At 38.1% G+C, this 17,711-nt stretch overlaps 1 protein-coding gene across 2 annotated transcripts in view; it reads right to left on the minus strand.

Moving 5' to 3' along the window:
• The window catches only part of RAB3C (RAB3C, member RAS oncogene family), a 286,347-nt gene that overhangs the window by 24,831 nt on the left and 243,805 nt on the right, over nt 1-17,711 (minus strand). For both annotated transcript variants that reach the window (XM_035291538.3, XM_017969908.4), the window contains exon 4: nt 8,067-8,191. In XM_035291538.3, the coding sequence (XP_035147429.1) occupies nt 8,067-8,191 (125 nt within the window). The remainder of the gene's footprint in view (nt 1-8,066; nt 8,192-17,711) is intronic.

A 17,711-nucleotide genomic window follows, 5' to 3' on the forward strand; every position in this document is an offset into this window, starting at 1 on the left:
CTCTATTCCCTCAGCCTCCAGGATCCTTACATTTACCAAGTATTATTAGTTCTACAGCCTAAATTTTGTAAAAATCTCTTTCCTTGTATGTATCCCCAGTGCCACTCTTTGATTTAGGTCTGTGGCCTTCAACTTTAACACAACTGGGTGAGACACAGTGAGGGCCTAAATTCAGGGTTCTCAACCATGGCTGCCCATTAGAATCACCTAAGCAGCTAAAAACACTCATATTTGTATCTCAGCTTCAGATATTCTGATTTACTTAGGGTTTGTGTGTGATGGGGTCCGTGCCATGGTTTTTAAAATGCTACCTCGGTGGTTTGAATGTACAGCCAAGGTGGGGAACCCCTGCTTTTGGCCTTGCCATAATTTACCCAATAGCATCAGCTTCTTAATGGGATCTTTGCTTCCCGTCCTTACCCCCCAGTCTATCCTTTAGCCAGCGGTCTCCAAACATATGTTGTTTTATAATTATTAGTTTCAAAAAAAGATTCAGTACTGCTCTAATACATGAATATTTCATAAATTATATAATGTTCTATTCCAGTAGTAGATTATAAAACATACCCAATAACTGAAAAAAATTGAGATACAAATAAATAGAACTATTAATATTTGCTTTTTGTACTCTTGCTGATCTTCAGCATACTAATTTCTGGAATATTGCCAGTGTAATTGGTCCAAAATGAAATCTGATCTTGTCGCTCCAGTGTTTAAAACTTAGCATCCTCAGCATGCATAAGACAAAGCCTGAGTTCCTCAAGTCTTCAAACAAGGTTCTCCATGATATATGATGTCAATTTTCCAGGCTTACATCTGTCCAGAATGCTATTTATTATGCCTAGAGAGACCATCACCTGTTTGTCTACCTATCAAAATCCTATTCATACTTCAAGAATTGGTTCAGACATTGTCTCCTCAGTGTGACCTTTCTCAGAGCCTCCAAACAGGGGGAGATACTTAATTTTTGAAGCTCCTTTAGCACTGAGTCCATGCCTCTATTACAGCAATTATATGTTGTCTTTTAAAAGTCTTTGTTTATGTGTGTCTCAGACTAGAATCTCCTTTCAGGGGCAGGAATTTGGTCTTTTTGCTTTCTAACTCCTAGTGCCTGGCCAGTAGTTGATACTCAATCATGCTGAATAAATGAATTAGTAAATCAATAAAGTCCTGTAATATATTTGTGAATTCTATTTTGAAATGTCTATCTCCTGCCCCCACCAAAATAAATAAAGTCCTAGTGTGACGCCGCTGCAGTTTAAGAAGAGAATATTTGGCTTATTTGTTTCAGCTCAGTGGGTTGTTAGGCAATTCCAAGTGGACTTTGCTCAATTCACGTTAGACCTAATAATTACGCTCTGTTGCCTAACCTCATACTCCTCTTCTGATCCCTAATAGCCTTCTGTAAAACATGTGCACCCATTGGCCTCATGGGTACTAGACTAGGGTGCATGAAAGCTTCAGCACAAATCCATCCAGGAAGGCCAGTTCCCTGTTGTGTGCAGCACGAGCCCCACCATGAGGGTGAAATCAATTACAGCTTCCTTCTGCTGGCCCCTTGTTTTTTTTCTGTAAATCAGTGGTTTTCAATCATGTCTACACATTAGCATAATCTGGGACTTAAAAATACATACTGTTTTCTGGGTCCCAGCCCAGAGATTCCAGTTTAATTGGCTAGGGATGCAGCTTGGTCAGTAGGATTTTTAAAAGCTTCCCAGCCTATCGAAATGTGTAGCCAAGGTCGAGAACCCTTACTCCTTGTCCAGTCTTCCTTCTAGATTTGTTTCCCTGTCCCTGCCTTGGTTTTTCCTGATTTTATTTATTTACTTATTTTGAGAAATAAGCAAGGTCCCCTCAATGTGCTGAAGCCTAGCAGTGACTCCCGATATCCCTGCTATTCTCAATATCAGCAGTCTCAATGTAACAAACAAGCAAATAAAAGAGCACACTCTCTAACACCTTGGTTTTTAGTTATTCAGATGAGAACCACCTTAAATAGCTCTGATTATAGCTTCCCTAAAGTGGTGCTGAGAAATTGCTGTACAATTTAGTGGTAATTATCTCAATGTAACTGGGACATAGAGTGAGACACCAAGAATTTCCAGAGGTTTCTTATAAAGCACAGCATAGTTGGCTAAGGAGTTTTTCAGTTTATTACTTGGGGAAGTTCCAGAAAGCTGAGCACATTTTGAAAACAGAAATTATGCATTTGAGTAAGATTGATTTAGGATAATTTATTCTTCATAATCATCTGGTTATTTTCTAGCATCTTCCATTGGATTGTGTGGATCACTGAAAGATTGTCCAAGGTCAGAGTCTGAATAGGTTTACCAGCTACATATGCCCTAACTTCCTCCTGGACTTTAAGATGAGAAACTTAATTTAGTTAAGACCCATTGTGGGCTGGGCATAGTAGCTCACGACTGTAACCCAGCACTTTGGGAAGCTGAAGTGGGAGAATTGCTTGAACCCAGGAGTTCCAGATCAGCCTGGGTGATATAGCAAGACTCTGTCTCTTAAAAAATAAAAACCATAGCCAGGCATGGTGGTACGTGCCTACAGTTCCAAATGCCTAGCAGGCTGAGGTGGGAAGATTGCTTGAGTCCAAGAGGTCAAGGCTGTAGTGAGCTATGATCATGTTACTACTGCACTTCAGCTTGGGCAACAGAGCAAGATCCCATCTCTAAAGAAAAAAAAATACCTATTGTGTGACTCAAGATTGAATCAAGAGTATGATGACTGAAGTGGAGCTTAGTAGTTCTAGAAGCTATGATGCTGCTATTATAATTTTTCCTGGTAGAAATTGTATAAAGAGAACCTGGTTGCTTATGGCTAGAGCATAAGGATCCAGAAGTTCAGGGTTTCCACTACTTTATGATTTCACATTGCAGCCAATGCCTTTCTCCTTACCTGGGTTGGCAGTGAGAGACAAGGGTGATTTAAACTGAAAAGTTCATAGGAACGAATTAGAGAATTTAAAAGTCGGAGTTCCCAAATCAGGCATGCTGAGGTCATTCAGGCTCAACAGAAATCAAGAGCATGTTCCTAAAATCCAAGGAGGTAGAGTTTTCTAACTAATATATTTTCTAATCTATATATTTGAATCACTGCAGTCATCTTGCTTCTGAAAGTGAGGCCACGGCATATGATGTAGCATGGTCAGTATGCCCAAACTCTTATCCTTGGTGACACGGAAATATCCCACGGAATGCAAACTCCCTTCATTAGCCATGGTAGATCTGCCTTCATTGATTTATCTAGACTTTTTTGGGAAGTGATTATATGTCCTGCCTGCACCGCCTTCCACTTTCAGAGGTAACTGGTTCCATTAGTATATTTTTTGTTAGGTGAAAGAATATCCTTTCTCATTTATCTTAAATTTACCTCTTTCTAATTCAAGAAACTTGAAGAAATTGTTTAATTTAGCCAGTATTTATCAAATCAATGTGTTTTGGAGTTTACAGACATAGAATGTGTCTTTTTGTCAGTTTTCATTTTCCAAAAAGAGAGGTAACTACTCACTCATAGAACTTCATGCCCTTCCTTCATTCTTTGAGTTATACTTGTATTGATGTTTCCAGCCCTGTTTAAATATTCATAATATTTTAGTGTATTTCTGAGACAAGTCCACACTTTAAGCTTCATGAGAGGGAAGATACATGATATTTGTCAGATGAATAATCAAAAGAGCTATTAAATAGGAAAAGAAGGGAAGACAAATTATAGGTCTTGGAAAAATGGCAAAATATAAGAATATTTTGTACTTTCAGAAATTCTCATGGGGTTTGTGCTGGACAAGAGAGAAGGCTACAGAGGATGTATCTGGAATTTGGTAATACATATGTTCAGAGACTATTATAATTGTATAAATGAGATAATTGGGAATACTATCTGTTATTTGTTTTAGGAAGAAATATTAATGCAAATTAAAAACACTTTAAAATTGGCTCCTTACAAATTATTAATATTGACTTCTCCCGGAAGCAATTTTAGTTTAGCTGCAGTCTTTGGTTCTCTGACTACATTTTTTGAGAAACGGGAGTTTCTGCACCTTCTGCCCTTTTAAAGCTTATAAAAATGGTTGAAATATTCTTTCACCTGTGGCTTCAGGGCAATACAAATCCATTCTCCTGTATAAATTTCTTTCTTTGTTCCTATTCCCATGAAATTACTTGTATTTTATGAAGCATATCTTTAATTGTAGCTCCAAATTTTTTTCTCATTTGACATACCAGTTGTACATTTAAAACTTAAATTATGAGATTTTGCATATATAAGTACCATACTATAAATTTAATATAAAATTAAAAAATATTCTTATGTATTTTTATAGGTATATACATATAGACTGTTAAAACATGCATGGGAAAATAATACCAGCCATAGGATAATGTTTAGCTCTGGCAGCAATTCCCTACCCTCTCCAAACACTCGCTTCCCACAAAAGCCAGTGTTATAGATATTTAGTCATATAAAAGTCACAAAAGCATTTTTTAAAAAGGTGGATTCTAGCCTTTAACATCAAAAACTCTGATGAAGCAGGTCTGAGTTGGGTTGATGAATGTGCATTTGAAAAAGCACCCCAGCCAATTCAGCTGCAGATGCTTAGACAACTATTCTAAATCAGAAGTACTGAATATGCACAGCTGGCAGGTGGATGTTGGTGCCTGAAGTGGGCGCCTAAAGTGCCAGTGTGAGGTCAGGCCTGGGACATGATTTGGCAGCCATTAGTATGGAGGTGGAGTTAAAACTCCAGAGAGAGAGGAGTAGTAGACTACGGATAGAAAGCCAGAGTGCAAGAGACAGAAAGAGGAGGAGGAGTCTACCAAGGAAACTGAATGCAAGTCTGGAGAGGGAGGAGGAAAACATAGAGCACCATGTCATAAATGCCAGCCAGGCAGCATTCAGCAAGGAGGGGTGCTCAAAGGGCCAAATGAAATAAAATGGCTGAGAAAGGGAAAGCCAGAAAAATGCTCTTTGTCTGTGTAGTCTATCTCAGGCACTATCGTCTTTGCTCCTAAAGGCAGGGTTATTTATCATTTCATTCCGAGTAACAGGCATATTGTAAACATTTGATAAATGCTTGGTGAACTAAACTGGATTCAGAATGACAGCTGCCATACAAGAATTTTTTAAGAGACCCATTACAACTTGGTTCCATCAAGGACCCTCATTAGGATGAGCAAATGTTGTACAGATAAAACAATTCACAATGGACAATTAATTGCAACCAGATCGATAAGGCAATTATTTTAAGCCATCTGCCAAGATGAAGTAATGACATTTAAAAAACAGTGTGGAACCTTTGTGTGTATGTGATGGTATTCTGAAAAATAAAATTCTTTAGTCATTAAACAACAAAGCAAAGACCTTTAAAATCTTTACATTTAAATCACGAGAGCATTTTTAAAAATACAAATGATCTCTCCTGATCACTTGTAGAAGCATGTGTAGCCATGAGGAGAACAAGCCACATTAAATGAGGTAAATGACTCTCCAAGAATGCACATGTGTTGGTTGCTATGACAACAACTGGGTTTTTTTGAATAGAGAGCAAAAAATCAATTAGATACCATTGGAAGAACTTGAACAGGAACATAAAACATTCTGCCTCAGAATTTCAGGAACTTTGCTACATCTGTGTACTGAATGGACAGGGTTTGTGTATGCCAGTAGATGGAGCAGTAGAAAAGTCACCCTCCTGATGCATTTCCATCCTCCTAACATCCTCTTTCACAACCTGGTCTTCTCAATATCACAGTAATTTATGAGGGTGGTAAAAAATTTAGCCAGTTACCTGCCTCTTATGTATCAATGACATTAAATAAATCTTGGCTTGGATATATACATATTTTGAAAGAAACGCTTTTAATTTTTATTCATAGAGATAGCCTACATCTGTGTAGCAGTTTCTTCCCCATTCTGGCATGTACCCAGCTAGTTAAGAAAACACAAGAAGACATGGAAGAGACCGTCTTAGGAAGCCAACCTGCCAACCCTTTCCCAGGTTTCCTCCCTCTCTTTCTTTGGGGATCTACTATTTTCCATTCTTATCTTTCTGAGGTCCTAAGATGATTAAGAAAAAAATTTTAATTCAATTTTTTTGGACTATTTATAAGACATTATTTAATTGGTGGAGTGGCAAGAGCCCCTGTGTCAGAGATGATAACTTCAAAAGTAGCCACAGGAGACCATACACCAGCCATGTAACTTTCTCCTGGGTGGCTCCAAGATATTTGGCAGAGGAGTTCTTGTGGCCGTCCAGGGATAGATTTTAGTTTAATGAACTCATTAAGCTTATGAGAAATGGTCAGGCTTTCAGAGTGAACTGTATACAGTTATGAGATGATCAAGAGGAAGAGTGACCCAATGAAAGGGCCTTTGCTTTTTTGATTCATGTTGCACAATACCAGCAGATCAATCCCGAATCATCCCCTTTATAACAGTGTTTTTCAAATTATAGATTGAGACACATACTGCTTCTAGAGATGGGTTGGGACCACCATTATTAAAAAAAGAAGAAAGATTAAGACAGAAAACAGAGTGAATCTCATCAAGTAAAGTTAAAATGTGTTTTGTGAAACTTTTGTTTCATTCTCTCTCTCTACTCCTGTAGGTACTGGGATACTAAATTGAAAGTATTTCTTACTGCAGGTCCTGGCCAGAAAGGTTAAAAGTCAAAGTTTCCTTTGTTAAGACTGTCTCAATGTTCTCAGTGGTCTACCAAAAAACAAAAAACAAATAAATAACAACAAAAAAGAATTCCAACCCCTTCAACTCTAGGACTGGAGTTGTTCCCCAAATCCACAACTCACATCTGCAACTTTATGTTAGGTTCTCACCTTTCTGCTCACTATCCTCTTAACTTATGCTCATCTCAATGTCCGTGCTTCATGGTGCCCTTTACTAATAATACCTCATCTCCTTTGTTGCTGCAAATTCTACTCTTCTTTAGAGACCATTAAAGCTGTATCTTGCCATGTCAACCAAATGATCTCCATCTCCTCTCATCACACATCTCTTCCTCTTGGTGCTATTCATTTCCACACCTGATCTTCCCAGGGACCCTCTCTGTGCTGCTCTTTATCTTCCTCCGATCACACTCCACTCCTACATCTCCTTCTGGCAATGTTTTCCCCCTCCCTGTGTCTGCCTCCCTCTCCCTGTTGCTTTCCTGTCGGCATCTGCCTTGCAGCTCATCTCCTCATTGACCTGTTTTTGCTGTCTTGTTATTTCTCCTTCCTTATGTGTATCTCCAGTCTTCAGTCTCCACTTGAGTGGGAGCAACTTGAGCCTAGGAACTGTGAATCACTTTTTTGTATCCCCCATGATGTTTGGCATAATACAAAGCATACGTGAGTGCCCGGTAAAAATTTCTTGACTCAATCAATCAGTTAATCATCAATCCCTCCTTTGCATTAAATCTCTACTCCACTCATGCCAGCATTTTTCTCTTTAAATACAATATTTTGTGTTTGAAATGGCTGTGCCATTTCTGAAGCTCTCTCAAATCTATTATCTCATTTGCTGTTATCTACAAGGACTTGGTTAAGTAGGCATGGGCTATGATACTCTTCTTGAGAGATGGGGTGACTAAGTCTCAAAGGGAGTTGTAACAGTAACATGGCTCATCAATGATGTCACTAGAATCAGAATCTAGGATGTGACCTATTCTGTGCCATTATCCTCCTCCGATGGAAACCTGACAACAATAATCACACAATAAAATAAAGAGCTCAATGAATGCAATATGGAGTATGGAGAGAGGAAAAAAAATAGTGGGCAAGGCATAACCTGTGTTTCTCACGGAAGAAGAATTTGAATACCTTGTATTAATACCAAAATTCTAAGTATCATTTTTGCGTCTGTAATTGTGCTTGAGCTCTCATGATGCCATAGTAAATGGGAGAAAATAGACTGTCCACTTAGGGAGGATATACTGCTTTCCACTGTCGGATTGACAAATATTTCATTAACTCCACCCTGACAATTCACTGGAACTCTGTACAGTGTTAAAAATAATAAACAAATTCTGTTTCTTTTTAACTTATTAATTTGTTTCTTACCAAGCTGTTCTCCTAAATGTTGGCCTCGCTCCGTTGAGATGACCCGCTCGTCTTCCATGTCACACTTGTTCCCAACCAGAATCACCTGGGCATTATCCCAAGAATATGTTTTGATTTGAGTTGACCTAAAAGAAAAAGAACAAGCACAACATTATCAGAGGAAAGTAGAACAGCATAAAATGAAGGAGAAGAAATACTTTCCACAGGTGATGATGATAGCAAAAGAAAAAAAAAAAAACACATGAAGTCCAAGTGCCTGACATTTAGAGTTGATTAGTTTGGTGCAGTTTTACCCTTCAGATACTCATTAGAGATTGCATAAGTCAAAAATCAAGGGAACAGTGGAGGTGTACTAATAATCCTTTTGTATTTGATGAGATTACTACTACTACTGAATCTTCCTTTCCTCTTTTACCCCCACCTTATGCAATACCTTTATAGTAGAGTAGCCAGGCCATCTTGATTTGCCCAAGACTTTCCCGGTTTAAACAGTAACAGTCCGATGTCTTGAGAAACCCCTCAGTTTCAGGCAAACTGAGATAGCTGGCCAACCTGTTTACAGCCCATCACACAAACACATTATTTTCTCTTATCACACCAACAACTTAAAGAGCTAAAGCAATGCAGCTTAGGAAATCTAGGAGAAGTGGTAATTTTTAAAAAGGGAATCATGAGAGTAAATATGTTCTTGCCTTGCCTTTATAAAAGAAAAATATCAGGTTGATTAATGTCAAAATTATAATACAATGGGCTGACATTTTAAGTTGCTATAAACAGGATATTTAGAGCTTAGAATAAGCCTACAGTATGAATCATCACAAAATAACCAACTTTTGATTTTGGAACTTAGATAATAAATGTAATAGTTTGCTTTTACAGGTATTGTTTTTTTCCAACCTGCTTAGCCAGTAAGTTTATTGTCTTTATCTGAAAAATCTTCCCAGAACATTGTCTGTTTTATTTCTCAGCAGCCTGCTCCTGAGCTCTGAGGAAGCTTCCCTTCTTTTGGGCTACCTGATCTTTCTTCTGGGCATGAGACATTTTGGGACTGTTCCACCCATAATGTTTGCTGTTGCTTCTTAACTTCTTTCTTGGGCTTCTTCTCATAGTTTGGATTCTCTTGTATAGCAACATGAGCTTTTGTTTTTTGTCTTATTTATTTATTTGAGACAGAGTCTAACTCTGTCACCCAGGCTGGAGTGCAGTGGCATGATCTTGGCTCACTGCAGCCTCGACCTCCTGGGCTCAAGCGATCCTCATACCTCATCCCCCCGAGTCGCTGGAATGACAGGTACATACCACCACACCTGGGAACTTTTTATAAATTTTTTTTTTTTGTAGAAACAGGGTTTTGCCATGTTGTTCAGGCTGGTCTGAAACTACTGGGATCACGCAATCCACCCACCTTAGCCTCCCAAAACGCTGGGACTGTGAGTCACCATGCCCAGCCAATCTCAGCTTTCTTGTACATCTCCATCCGCTCTGAAGTTATGCTGTTCTTTATGTATGGAGAGAACCATTTCTTGTAAGCATCTTCATCTGCTTCCAGTAGGTAATGCATGTAATCTGCTTTATTCTGACCCATGATGTGTTTCCCATGCACTTCTGTATTAAATTCTTTGCTTTCAGAATCCCAAGCAGGGAATCATCTGGTACTATGAGGGACAGAACAGCCTTCATCAACAGCCCCCTTCAAGGCCCCCAAAACTTTATTGTCAGTGATGATTCTGGCAAGGCCTACATCCAAATAGCAGGTAAAGGCATCAGGCTGACCATCAGTGCTTTCCATATCACATTAATCTCTGATTATCTCCACTTGGCCTTCCATGACAAACCTACTGAGAAGCCTGTAGGGCAGTGGCAGGCCAGTACAATGTGCTGCAGCATAATTTGTCAGACCAACTTTCACACCATATTTTGGTAGTTCATACCATGTACATATACTGTGCAGACTACCGTATCCCCTTCTATATGGGCATAAGCATTCTGACAAATGATATCTGTTTGTTATACAGACTATCACCCTGTATTTGAGTGTGTTGTATTTATTTTTGTCCTGTATCACTGAGCCTTTTTGAGCACAGTAATCCATTTTACCCTCTTGTCATCTCCTAAATTTCACTTGGTATCTCTTAGTGGGCCTTATTCTTAACAACTTTAATAAACCCCATTCTGTGGAATAAAGACCCTCATCCACAGCTTGACACAGACCTCCAGGCCCAGCAATGCCAGGCAGAGAAAAAGTGCAGGTATTTTTCTAAACACTTTATATATGTTGCATTAATTTAATCCTTAGAATTACTTAAGGAGAATATTGTTATGCGCATTTTACAGTTGAGGAAAATGAGGCATAGAGAGGTTAAGTAATTGCCCAGGATCACTCAGCCAGTAAAGTGACAAATGTGGGAATCATGTTCTGGCAGTATGGCTCTCAAGCCTGTAGTTTAAAAACATGTTTCCATACTACTCATTAAAGGTTCAAAAAGTGAAGTTCTAGTGCATTTATTGTAATCTGGAGGATAACTATGTTCTAGAGGAAGGTGTGTTCTTCTACTCTTCCTTCATATTGGCCACATTTTTATTTGAGAGCAGTCTAAGATAGGTGGGAAAGATATATTACCCAGTGGGTGGTCAGGAAATAAATACTGAAATGTTGACATGTAAACAAATGATTAAAGTTTGAAAAAAAATAGATTTGGAACATGTTGAAGAGTAAAGCTTGTGAATGGTGTTACAAACAAGTGTTAAGAGAAGGAGCACTGAAAAAGAGAATGGTGATGAGCTGTTCTCAACTTGAAGAGGGAATAAAAAGCAAATATTATAGCTTTAAACTGCAGCCGGAGAGCTTTCAATGAGCTATGATCACTGTTTCTCCTTCCTGAGAAGAAAGGAAACAGCAAAGAGGCAGACAGGGTTTGATTTCAGCATATTCCCCTGAACCAGGTACATCTAACTTTTCGAATGAGATTAAATTATCTGGGGAAGTAGATTGTTGATTCTACCTGGAAATCTCAGAGTCACAGCATATTTCATCAGAACAATATGACCTTTCTAATTCTGATATCTAAGTTAATAATATATTCCTTTAGCAACAGTGAGATTTGGCAGGTATCTATAGAATGGAGAAATAAAGACAGAACTTCTAAACTCTATACTTTTTCCTCACTTAATCTTCTGTATGGAGAATATGAAAAATAATGTATTCATAATGAATTAGGGTGTAAAATAAATCTTAATCTTGAAAACACTTTAAGTAACAAATGCTAATATATTTTTGCAAAGGAAGTCACAAGTTTCTTTTGAAGGGTCTCACATCTGATCAGGTTTCCTCAAGTAATTAAAAGAAATGATCTCTCTGTTCCTATAGGTCTTGTAAGCCAGGGCTTGGACAGGCCCTGGGTAGAGGCCCTTATGTTAACAGAAAAAGTGCTAATCCTTGTAGTAAAGCTAGAAATTAGATACACAGAATGAGATTAGTGACAAGGGATCCACCAGAGTGTGTCACAGTTGTCTAAGTGTCTAAGGAAAGAGTTGTCTAACTCAGAAGTTGGGTTGGGTGTTACTGACCCAGCTTCTGAGTTTCTTGAGGACAAATGAATGCTTGAGGAAATGTAGCACTCTTCTGACTTGGGCCAGTATATCCGACTGCACCCCTAACTGTATAAACTCAAGTCGGTGTGCTTTTGTGAAGGTCGGGAAGGTGCATAACTTACCATCCACTAGCTGATTTATGTCCTTTAACCAAATTAATGGAATGCTTGCTTCTATACCTAAACACATCTGAGTATCTCAGTTCTGCTTACATAATAATAACCCATGGGGTCTTAGGCTACTGTAATAGGCTATACATTTATGCATATACAATATTCCCCACTCCTCAATAATTTATAAAAATATATAACCAAGAAGAATATACTTTTTTTGGCCATGATTATTATGAGATCCAAACTCTCCTCCATTTGCTCTTATATGAGAAATATTTTCATGTAACTTCAAATTTTCTAAATTGCCAGGGAAATAATGTAAAATGCTTACTTTATACAATTATCAGGGAATTATAAAGCATTATTATTTTGAAAGCTTAGACAGCCAAAGGAGACCGCTTTTCTTTTTAATAACAGAAAAACTGTGGTCCTGGAGCATTTGTACTAAGATGAAAAAAAAGACTGATTTGCTATTAGAGTTGGTTAATTTTATGATTGAAATTGGGGTTACAAATGTTCAATGTTTGGCTTGGTTTTGACTACTTCAGACTTTCTGATGTTGTTCTGCACCAGCAGAGCAGGGAAAGGAGCTTTAGGTACAGTCCCACCATCCGCAAGAGGGGATCGGAACCATGCTGGCTGATTTGTGAATTCCCACCCATCATAAAACCTAACATAAATGATAAGATCAAAATTATTTTACAATGGCCATGAACAAAAAGATGTAGCAAATGAGAAGCAAATCAGCTTCTTGTTGCTTTGAAATTCCTTTCATGTATTCTGAAAGAGTTAGCTTTTTTTTTTCTTTTAGTTTCTTTGCTTAGTGCATGGTAGGTTGACATGCAGGATCTACTTGTATCTTCCCTTTTTAGGTCCTGTAGAGCACTATGTTGTTGCTTTGCAAGAAAATGTAAAATGATGTTCATTACTCCAAAATAAGTATTCATGTGTCACTCATATGAAATTTATACCTCTTTCTTTTTTTTTTTTTTTTTTTTGAGACGGAGTTTCACTGTTGCTACCCAGGCTGGAGTGCAATGGCGCAATCTCGGCTCACCGCAATCTCCACCTCCTGGGTTCAGGCAATTCTCCTGCCTCAGCCTCCCGAGCAGCTGGGATTACAGGCACGCACCACCGTGCCCAGCTAATTTTTTTGGTAATTTTAGTAGAGACGGGGTTTCACCATGTTGACCAAGATGGTCTCGATCTGTTGACCTCGTGATCCACCCGCCTCGGCCTCCCAAAGTGCTGGGATTACAGGCTTGAGCCACCGCGCCCGGCCCATTTATACCTCTTTCTACATACACAATAACTTTCGATCCATGTACCAATAACTGTATGACTTTGGCAATATAAGCAGCTAGGACCAAGTTAGTACATGTACAAGTAATGAAATCTACATTTGGTATTGCTGCATAGTGATCATAATAAGCCATTGATTAAAAGACATATCTCAATGTCACAGATTATTTTATTTTATTTTTTGAGATGGAGTCTTGGTCTGTTGCCCAGGTTGGAGTGGCTCACTGTAACCTCTGCCTTCTAGTTTCAAGTGATTCTTATGCCTCAGCCTCCCTAGCAGGTGGGATTACAGGCACATGCCACCACGCCCAACTAATTTTTGTATTTTTTATGTTTAGTAGAAACAGGATTTCTCCATGTTGGCCAGGCTAGTCTTGAACTCTTGACCTTAAGTGATATGTCTGCCTTGGCCTCCCAAAGTGCTGGGATTATAGGTGCGAGCCACCATGCCCAGCCATAGATGTTAAAGTATGAAAAATGGTGCATCTTAGAATTTGTGAAATGCTATTGTGTTCTTGATGTTTTATTTTATGTGTGAAGACCTAGGTTGAAATAAGAGCTCAGAGTATTCCCTTAATCAGAAAAACTTAGAGATGAAGAAGTATAAGCCCCATGAGTTAAGAAGGACCCAGAGTTCTGTATTTTTTATCTATACTGTAACAGGTATTAGAGTCAGAAGAATGTGGGGATACTAATTCAGTTCTCATCCCTTCCAACTCAGACTCAACAATTTATTCAGCCAGTTTGAAAGAATGCTCTGATACTAGGTGAGTATGGGGAAGTCATTCTGAATTGTTTAGTTCAGTATCTTCATCTGTAAAATTAGGCTTATATTTTACATGATCTGGGGCTGTTGTAGGCAAAATATGGTTTTAGGTAGGGCCACACTCTACTTTTTAAATTGCAAACAGAACACATTATTAGTCTCCTCTTGGGCAGCCACCTGATCCTTTTCCCAAATCCGGCTTAATTTATCCTTTCTAATTTCTATAATTGAAATAATAATTGGGATTTTTTCATTAAGGAGTCTCAAATTTTGTTTCCAGTCCATATCTCTAGGCTGAGGTTCTATATAAGTAAATTTTTAACTGGGAGTAAATGACCTTCCCCTTATATGTCTATCAGGGGTATGACTCATGTTTGTTGAAATCCTCCTTTCACATGGTATTTATATGTATTTACCTTTTCACCATTGTCTGTATTTTGTGAAATTTCTTATTTGAGGGACCCATTTCCAGTCACCTCATTAATGGGACTGTCTTATTTCTTTGTTGGGTAGAGATGCACACTGAAAGAGAGTGGCTGTCACCAAACAAAATACATGTGAAAAGATGATTTATTTCTAAATCACTGCAAAAGATCCTTCGGGATTTACTGTTAATCTCAACAAGATTAATGGAATCAGAAGCCACATGCTGGTCACCATGGTTACTCTGCAAATGGCAGTTAACTCAGACCTTACCAGTACCAGATCATAGTTTCTAAAGAGCCTGCTATTTACCTGACATTTAGCTAAAACAAAACAAAACAAATACCCCAGGCTTTCTCTCAACATTTATGCATAATCTTCAAAGAGAAAGAGAGGAGGAAACCATAATTTATCCCCATTTCAGTTCTTATCAAATGTTAAAGTGGAATCTCTTTAAAAGCTGGGATGAGACAGCAAGATAAAAGAATTTTTGATGTTTTATGGTATTTTACATATAAATAACTGAACTCTGCACAGAATAAAATAATTTAAGTCTGAAGAGCTATAAACAAGTGAACAAACCACGTCTGTACAAGACTTCTGGTATTCCTTCCGTGCTATTCAGGGTGTGTAAGTAATTTCCTATGAGTTCAACCCCTTCTCGTGGAGAATAGACTTTTGCCTAATCACTATGTTCTGAAAAACAGTTCACAAAATGCATCTCAATGACCCACAAAAACAATTGTCTCCTAGTGTCTGATTTGGCATGTATGTGGGAAATATGAGGTATCAGAGAGAATAGGACTCATTCTTCCTCACTCAGTGAAGCTCAAACAGATCTTAATAGCAGTCCCTTTCTAATTCTTGAAGCTAATATTGCTCTACTGCATCCATTTCCCTTATTCTTTTTAATATTTGTGAGCTTTGTCTCTTTAGTATCACAGCCTACTTCAAGTTTGTAAAGAAACTTCCCAACCTGCTTGTGCTCATCACATACAATTGGCCCTTTTGTTATTTTTTCACTTAATTTAATCATTTGTTTATTCTATTTTTTTCAACCTTCAGAGAGTTTTTAAAAATTAGCCCAATTCAGAAACATTAAATTGGAACCTCTAGGGTCTTCATCGGAGGTAGTAAAAAGAAATCTCCAGGTGAGTTGTATATGTTATCAGGGTTGAGTATTACTGGGATGATTCCCTACAACTATTTTTCTTTTTAATTTTAAAATAATCTTTTTAATTTTAAAATAATCTGTTTCTTTATTTCCTAGCTAACACCACAAAGTATTTGCAGGTGATTTACAAAGATATATACACAATTAAAAAATTTAATGAGACTAATACTAAGAAACCAGAAATAGGCACATAAGAAAGTCTGATTAGTTACACATGCCATAAAGACAAATAGGTAGTTTTAGGAAGTTGAGGGGCTAGGCCTTTTATATGTACATTAACTCATAAATAACACATTAGAAAGGAAAATTTTTAAAAGATTATCCTTAAATAAATGCTTTTCAATATTTTATTATTTAGAAGTATAGGGTTTTTTTTGGTACAATTGCTACGTTCTTATTACAAATTCTAACAATAGTGAAAAGCTAAAGGAAAAATGATCAGAAATCACACTATCTCACTATCAAGTAGGATTTGATGTGAATTCGTCTAGTCCTGCACTTTTTTCTTGGTAATTTTTAAATTACCATTTCAATCTCATTGCTTGTTTATTGGTCTGTTCAAGGTAGCTAATTCTTCCTGATTTAAGCTAGGAGGGTTATATCTTTCCAGGAATTTATCCATCTCTTCCAGGTTTTCTGGTTTATTTATGTATAGGTGATATATTAATGTTTTGGGGGAAATCCAGTAGTAGGTTGTATTACAGTTGTTAGTCATTATTTCCCTCCCTGTAGGTGAACTATATTTCCCCGCTCTACTAACTTTGGATCTGGCCAAGTGAATCACTTTGGCCAGTGGATAATAAGGAGATTTGACCTGTGCCACTGTGATCAACAGACATCAGAGGCATGGAGAGGTTCCATCAGCCCTCTTGGGTTCTTATTTTTCATCTTGGGAAGATCCCATCCCAGAAAGGGGTTGTTCTGTTCTGTCAGCCCATCCCAGAAATAAGATGCCACAAGGAGCCCAGCTGAGTTTGGCAGAGACCAACAAATCTCAGCCAAATCTAGAAAAGCCCAGTTTAACAGAGCGCCCCTCAAGGGGCTTGGCTTAGCTTTCTAGCTTCTAGCTTCAACTTTCTAGTTACTTATTTCATCTCTTGCTACCCTCAATCTTCCCTCCAATTCTGATATGGGCTTATTAATTTCTCTGATTTTCCCATACATGCTGTATTTTCAGCAAATAAGGGCTATCACTATAGGTGGTTTCAGGTTTTGTGAGGTCTAAAATTCATAAAAAACTGAGGCCCCAATTTAAGAAAAATTCAAATTACAAATCCATAATTAGGCACAAAATATTTTGTACCAGATGCTATCTATATCCCTCAGGCCTTTCCACTTCTGTGCTTGTTGGCTGACTTCCAGCTGTCAGTATCTGCATCTCTATGCTTTACAGCCTTCTCCAAAGCAATGGAAGGTCACTCCGCTCATCAGGGAAGGTAAAATATAAAAGGAAAATAACACAATCTGGAGCAGACCTGAGCCAATGACTGAAAGGAGTTGGTGTATAAATACCCCAGCTCTCTTTCTTCTCAGGTTATCACACTGATTCTCAGAATTTTCAAGAAAGATTAAGCACAGGTTACCCATAATGGTAGCTGTTTTGAAAACACACCTTTTATTGGCTGTCTTCCCTTTCACAGCCCATTTACCTTCCTGCTATGGATATTTCTTACACTTCCCACATAAACTACTTGTGTGCAAACTCCTGTCTCAGGGCCTGCTCTGGGGGAATTATTAAGACATTAAGAGGGGATTTGTCCTAGTAAGAGGCCCAAAGTTCAGCAGTATTCTGGAGCTTGCAGTAAGGATCAAAAGCACTGATTATTAAATAATTTCATCCTTTTTTCAAAGAGCCAGTTTATGGGGACACCACTAAACTTAAGCTTCATTAGTATTGCAAGAAATCACCTGTAGCCATCGCATGTACCATCTGTCTAAAACACATTTCTGGCTTCTGTGTCAGGCCCTCTCAGTCTCCTCCTTCTGGTCTCAGCATACATCTTCCTCTGGGTTAGTTGTCACTCATGTGAGCCCACATATGCCTTATACATCACTCAGTATAACTTTTTCACTTACCCATATGCCCCCTTGACTATAGGTACCATAAGGGCAGAGACCTCAACTGTCTGTTCATTATTAGGTCTCCAGCATTCAACAAAATATATGGCACACAGAAGTTACTCAAACAGTAATGTAGAACTAGAGATTGAATGAATGAGTGAATGATAGACTGAATATGGCAAAAATGCCTGATTCAGAACATAAGCATAAAATGC

Source organism: Callithrix jacchus, chromosome 2, assembly GCF_049354715.1.
Source record: "Callithrix jacchus isolate 240 chromosome 2, calJac240_pri, whole genome shotgun sequence".
Taxonomy (NCBI): Eukaryota; Metazoa; Chordata; class Mammalia; order Primates; family Cebidae; genus Callithrix; species Callithrix jacchus.